Genomic DNA, 7,729 nt, shown 5'->3' on the forward strand with positions numbered 1-7,729 from the left:
TCTATAACGAAATTATTCAAATACAAGTTAAACACTCAACTAATACGTTGTAACTTATGAGAAACTTCTTTGTATGCAAGCTATTAACTTGTTAGAAGATTTGGAAGACTTCCTTAATAAGAAAAAAGTAAAAATGTCTAAACAAACTAAAATTATGGGCTTACCAATATACAACTAATGTTTTTAATGTTATATATATAAATATGAATAAACATATGTTTATGCATATATATGTGTATATATGAATTAAATATATTTTTAAAATAAAAATGTATATATTTCTTAGTCAAATGCAAAAAAAAAATTCGAACAAATAAAATTTTGTTCAACCTCTTTATAACGAAGACCTCTCTATAACGAAGATTTTTGCAGGCACCAACGACTTCGTTATAGAGAGGTTGGACAATAGTTGTTATTGTGAACTAATAGACGAAATATTTAAAGTGATTGCTGTTAACAGTTTCCATTGAATATTTTTGGCAAAACGTGGCATATATAGTGATTTGCGATGCATTTTGCAATTGTTAGCTAAACTTCTGTATTGCTTTTCCTCTTTCCCTTATTAAATCAAAAACGCTTTGAGCTGATTAACACAATCTTTTAAAGTACAGATATAGGCCTAAATCATATTTAGCTATTGTATTGGTTTTTTTAAGTTCGATAAATGCATTTTCTTTCCGAATTTAATCTTTATTAAATCTAATCATTAAATGAAACCAAGGTTAATTTCTTTACTTGATTTGATATTTTTTAGTATTTTATGTTAAAATTAAAATAAATGTGAATATTTTCATTGTCTATTTATAGAAATTCCTCCAAAACCTATTTTACGTCGCACATTCTACTTTATCTGCGCATTTATGGTAAATAAAAACATTAAATTATATTCATTTCGGAGTTTAAAGTATCTTTTGACATAAGTAATACGAAACAATAGCGGCTTTTAACTAAAGTCTTTTAATAAAGTTACTGGACTATCACAGGTGTCAGTGTGTCGAACATTGCAACGCCGCACATTTCAGTGGATTGCATCTGACAGAAGAATGCCCTTTAATGTTATGAAAATGTTGAGTTGAGTACAGAAGTTTTTGTGATGTTGTTTGTGTCATTCGAGTTGTCTTATTTGTAATTCTGATTCATAATGCCTATATGGGCGTACACACCAGTAAACGCATCTTATTTACTAAAACATTGAGTGCTACTTAACATTACAACGTGATGTGAGTAAAGACTTTCTAAAATATACTCCAATATATGCAATATTAATTTTGATTTTTTAATTTTGTAAATCAAAGTTTTTAAATAAGTTCCAGATTATAGCACACTACGAACGTTTCACGATCTGAATTATTAGTCGTATTGCATTTTTCTTTTCCTGATTGTTCACTATCTCTTTCGGATTGTCTGAGGGATTTGCAAAAGGTTCATCATAATAAGTCGTACTACTGATACACAGATGGCGCTGACATTGTCAAATCCATATGACCTTCAAAACACTATGTGTAAAATTTCATGACATTTCGATTAGTCAAAAAAAAGTGACAATGGCTGTCAAAAAGTGAAGCTATTTTTGTTATTTTCAAAACAATGAGTTCAAAGCAATTTCATGTTATCCGGACTCTGCTCTATCGAAAAGAACCATTTGTTATTGGTTTGCTGAATTTAAATGTGGTCGTACAGACACCGATGATGGGGAACGTTCTGGTCGTCCAATTGAGATGGTTACTCCAAAAAACATCAAAAAAGTTCAGAAATTGGTTATATCTGATGGTAAATTAAAATTGCTTGAAATAGGTGAGACTGTAAATATTTCAGAAGGCAATGTGTTTACAATTATGCATGAAAATTTGACCATGAGAATACTCTTTTCAAAGTGGGTGCCGCGTTTACTCACAGATAATCAAAAACAACCACGTGTTGATGATTCAGAGCAGTGTTTGGCCATGTTTACACGTAATAAATCAGATTTTTGGATCGATATGTGACAATGGATCCATCACTTCACTCCGGAATTAAAACGATCATCATCATCGTGGACTGCAGCCGGTGAACCACGTCCGAAGCGTCCAAAGGCACAACAGTCAGCTGGGAAGGTTATGGCTTCAGTATTTTGGGGTGTACATGGTATAATATTCATTGACTATCTCGAAAAGGGAAAAACCATCAATAGTAGCTACTACACGGCATTAATTGATGGTTTGGAAGCAGAAATTGTGAAAAAACGACCGTATATGGCGAAGAAAAATATGTTGTTTCACCAGGACAATGCACCATGTCACAAGTCAATAAAAACAATGGTAAAATTGCACGAATTGCACTTCGAATTGCTTTCTCATCCACCGTTCCACCACTGCTCTCAAAAAAATGCTCGCCGATAAGAAATGCATCTTAAATGAAGAAGTAATTGCTGAAATTGAAGCCTATTTTGAGGTAAAAGACAAATCCTTCTACAAACACGGCACCGAGAAGTTAGAGAAGCGTTGGAATGATTGCATTGCCCTTGAAGAAGATTAGATTGATGAGTAAATTCGATTTTGGGCAGAAATAATTTGTTTTTCTTAGTTAGTCAGACGACATATTAAGTGATGTGTTATTTTATTCTACTTTTCTTAAGAGTAAAATCGGAAACGTTTTCCTCAATTAAATTAAAAAACTAAAAATATTTGAAATTGAATTTTACTTTTTAATTTCAGTAAACCCATAGCCTAGTGGGCCGCCACAGTACCCCCCAGTAAACCCATAACCTACTGGGTCGCCACAGTACCCCCTCCTAGCGATGGAGTATCAGCAACAACGCGACATCACAGCTGAGTCGATACCACACAGACTTATTCTCGATATTCCGCTAACCTTGCTGGAAAACCACTACCAGCTCGCGTCACTTTCGAAATCGGCGACACGCATTCACGCCCATGATCGCAAGCAATCACTGGCTGATCATCATCCAGCAGCGCTGTAAGCTGACGCGTTTCTGGAACGACCTGCCCAAGGTCATCACAAGTCAAGTACGCCGCTTTCAACTTGTCATTCGAAACCGTCACCACTCTTCCGCGACAAACAATGAGTGACGTTTTCTCATTACGTCTCAACACCTCAAATGGACCTTCATATGGCATATGTGGAGATCGCGCACGATCCACTCGAAAATAAACGTGCTTACAAGTAATAACGTCACGCGGAACATACACAGAGGGATGACAGTGCCTACTTGATTCAACGGATTTAACCTTTGCTAACGCCCTTCGCAACGACAAAACGAAATCAGTCTCCTGCGACTTCTGCTTGAAATCCGAAAGCATCTGCCCCGGAACACAAAGAGGATTTCCAAACAACATCTCTAAAGGACTAGCATTTAGATCTAGCTTCGGTGTCGTTCGCAATCCCAACAGCATAAGCGGAAGAGACTGCGTCCAATCGCTTGAGGAATGACACCGGATGACCACCTTCAATGTCCTATGGAAATGCTCGATCATGTTGTTTGCTTGAGGGTGATAACCCGTGGTATGAAAATGCTTCACTCCAAGCAATCTCGTCAGTTCCCGAAATACAGCAGACTCAAAGTGCCGACCCAAATCAGAGGTAAGACTATTATGAAAAGTAAAATTTAATTTCAGTAAACCCATAGCCTACTGGGTCGCCACAGTTATATTCTATGTCTCTTTTAGCTACACTACTCTAAGTGCAAATAAAAATAAGATTTCAATATTGATTTCAATATTATGGGTTGTTTCCAGTTGTTTCCAAATTGGAGTATTTCGATATTTTTGAATATCGTACATTATTTCGTGACTTGGTATTACATGTCTTAAATTTTAATGTTACCACACAGTCACAAGTTACATCTGATTTAAGTTTTACCGATATGCAATTTCCTCAAATTATTACTAAGTACAATTCATATTCAGTGTGAAATATTACTAATATTTCTATTATTTAGGTTGCATATTGGATATTGAAACCAGTAAAACCAATTTATACATTTTGCCATTATCAATATCAGTTCATGTCGTGGGCATAACAAATAAATTTACATATAAATTGCTATTTTTACATGTTTCGATGTGAGTTGTTCCTTTCTTATAAAACTATCCATAGGTTATTCATAATATAAAGCTCACTCAGGCCAATTTCATATTTTATGCCCTCCAATTCACATTAGCTCGATCACCACTCCACTGCACAGGCGTGAGCAGCATTTAATTGACAAACAAACTTTTTATAAAACGAACAGATAATCCAATTAGCCCAGAAGACATCTTAAACAAGAATATGAAGGGAAGTGGCCGGCCGGTTGGCCGGACGCTCCGTCGCAAATTGTATAAACAGATTGGTTCATCATTTTACGTATAATCAAGACGTTTTACGCTATTTAATAGTTATTGTTGCCTTAGAGAAAACACATTCGCGTATGTAAAAATCCAAGTATTGCCATTACAGATATGTGAAGATTGCCTTTAACGAAGCCGAATTCAATAACGTAAATTATTGTCAAATAAAAATTATGCTTTTCGATAAATGGATGGGCGCATCGAAGAACATTGGCAGTGTTTGCGGTTTAGATGCGATAAGTGGAGAGGTGCACAGCGTATTGATTCGGATCAAGACGAATTCGAAATCAAAAGTTCAAATAAAATTATTTCACATGATAAAAGTAGTAGATCTGTATGTGCGGACGTTGCGCGTATTTGTTTGTGTACATTCTTGAGTTATGTCAGTTTTATATCATATTTATGTCTCCTTACCCTTTTCAAATTAAAAGATCAAATGATGAAGACGATTATTATGTTTCAATTTCTTAATCAAATTTATTGCATAAACTGATGCATATACACAAACATTTATAAATATTTACTAATATATTTTCCCATGAGTATTGATTTAACAATTTTTGGTGCGATTAAAACCGCAATTGAGCGATTATCTTGTATCGATAATTCCACATCGGATTTGTTGTTGTTGTAGGCTCTAAGATTTCTTTCAACTATAATGCTCTATCAACCCAGTTGAATTGGTTGCTCACAAATTGACATCATAAAGTATCCACTGAGTTGTTTTAATCCAATTAGGATAGTTCAAGACTGTATGGAATTAAAGCTAATTTTGGATGTATTTTTGAGAATTGTTTCGTTTTTAAAATTTCGAATTTTACAGTCCATTTGATGGGATACTAACTTTATTTTGATTTTAATATACAAATAGATGCTTCCTAAAATTTTAAAAATATAAAAATTTTATTTCTTATTTCTTTAAATGTGAAACATTAATAAATAGCATTAATTATAAAATTTTGAATTTATTTATCGTCCTGTTTTTTTATAATGGTTTTTATATATTTTTTTATCCGGCATAGGTCCATTTTTTTTAAAAAATTCAATGTATGTTTAATATTTTTTATTATGTTCAGAGTGCAATACAGACAATAGAATAAAGATGATAACGTAAATATAGTTTTTTGAAATGTTAATTTATGTTTGATCATGATCCTGATGATTACTCTCAAGGAGAATTGAAATATAGAATATAATAAAAAATATTAAACAAACGTTGAATTATTTAGCAAACAGTGATCTATAGCCGGAAAAAAAATATATAAAAATCATTTAGCATTAATCTTTATATATGTATTTGAGAAGATCACGCTCTAAATTGATCACCCAAATATTCTTAATAAATCGTAATCAATGCATTAATACATTGCTTTATTATTTCGTTATTTTAATAAATACTTTTCATACTTTTTTTCTCTTTCGGAGAGCTATTAATGTCATGTTCCAATTCAAAAATAAAATTTAAGTAACATTAATTTTTAATTTCAATTGTTGTAAAATTCTAATTGAAAAAAAACGATATTTACTAACCCCAAAATTTAATTTTTAATCAAAAGAATTATTTGGCTGAAACACAGTGGTCTTTGGAAATATCTATTGTTCGTACACAAATTTGGACTGCAAGTGATAGGCTGTCAAATTTAAACGGTGAACCCGCTTGTTAACCACTACCGACCTATACCTAACTTGCGTTACTCAAACTTAATAATGTGTCAATTTTTGTAATTTTTTAGTAAATAAGAAGGAGTTTTGTACATAGTCGACAGATCCATAAAGATCATTTGTTCATAATGCTCAGTCGAATTTTCAATCAAAGTTTGTGTATCCTATTATAACATCTCTACTTCAAATAGAAAAGGGGATAAGAATTCTAAAGTTGCTTAAACGACAGATCCATAAAGATCATTTGTTCATAATGCTCAGTCGAATTTCCAATCAAAGTTTGTGCATCTCTACTTCAAATAGAAAAAGGAATTTGTAGAAATTTTGTAATCCAAAAATTTGATTTTTAATTAAATTAATTTCTGTTCTGTAATAAAACAATTACTAATGATTTAGAACATACTGCGTATGTACTATATTTTGTAAAAAGGAGTAATTTCTTTTGTTCTAATTTAGTATTAAAATATTATCTTAAATATTATTTAAGACATGTTTACTATAAAGATATCAAATTATGTTAAGTTGGGAATATTAATGAAAACATTTTTCGTTAAGCAAAAACATGAATAATGTCAGTAAATGCGAATTGAATTGAGGAATTGAATTGCAATTTCCATTTAATTGAATTAAATTGTTTTTTTCGGTTTGTTGTCTACCCATGCGTACTATCTTTGATCAGTCAATCCAATTATTTGCGAAATTTTGTCTCATAAATAACTAGGCGACTGGTAACTGCTACTGCCGTTGCCAGTGACATAACCATTGCAAACAAGATGAATTCAGGCGAACGCTTTGAAACGTTTCCTTAATGTTTCACCTGTCGACAGCGACGATGACGAACATGATTGCTTTACATGATTAGGGGACAAGACATATACAAGTAGTCGCATAAGAATACAAAATGAGGAAAAAACCTCAATAAGAAATTAAAGGCGAAATTCGCATTAGGCTCTTCGTCAGGATATTGTCTTTGCAACAAGGGTGATGAAAACATTTGTTCGCTTTTATTTCCGTGTCATTGTAAAGTTGGCCAACATTTATTTTAGGTGTTAATTGAATTCGTTTTGCATAAATTGTTCGATTTGCTTAGACCACCTGTGCCGATGGTTTATAGTTTTATAATGACAACAGGACAACAGATATAAGGTCTTTGTGTATTGGCAACGACAACCCTTTGCTGGACGTAAGTAATCTTGTATCGTGCATTTGTAGAAATACGATCAAAATGTTTGCAAACACTCGTTAAATGTTGTTAAACAAATAAAATGAATTGTCAACGTGCCATGTCAGCAGCGATCTTTATCAAATTTTGAATTTCCTAATAAAGTGGAAGTGGAAGTTCTTATTTGTTCAAAAACGTCACGCAATAGACATCCACGCGATTTAACTAAGCATAACTATTTTCCAATATCTAAGAAATATTCTTTTCTTTATCCATATACTTCATCTTTATTGTAGAAAGCTATAAGTTGAAGTGATCTCTTGATTTTTGGATTTATTGCGATACTTTCACAACTCCGTACTTCTTGACAAAGAAAAAGAAATCTAAAAATTTATTCTTTACATTTGGAATAAACGATAGTTACGAACTAAGAATCGGAAGAGTAAAATGTATAATACTAATAGGCGTCCTATACATGTCCGAATCTTTTAGACATACTACTTTAAAATGGTATCAATTATTCATTTTATGTATTTAACTAAAGACTTCACAGTAGTGAACCAGTCCACTACTGGTT

At 32.6% G+C, this 7,729-nt stretch overlaps 1 protein-coding gene across 1 annotated transcript; it reads right to left on the reverse strand.

Moving 5' to 3' along the window:
- Window positions 1–2,828: 2,828 nt before the first annotated feature.
- LOC119663877 lies at window positions 2,829–3,473 on the reverse strand. The gene has a single exon (XM_038073476.1). It carries the CDS (start codon window positions 3,471–3,473, stop codon window positions 2,829–2,831), a length of 645 nt encoding a protein of 214 aa, XP_037929404.1.
- Between the last annotated feature and the right edge of the window lie 4,256 nt (window positions 3,474–7,729).

Source organism: Teleopsis dalmanni, unplaced genomic scaffold, assembly GCF_002237135.1.
Source record: "Teleopsis dalmanni isolate 2A unplaced genomic scaffold, ASM223713v2 unscaffolded_contig_1037, whole genome shotgun sequence".
Lineage (NCBI taxonomy): Eukaryota > Metazoa > Arthropoda > Insecta > Diptera > Diopsidae > Teleopsis > Teleopsis dalmanni.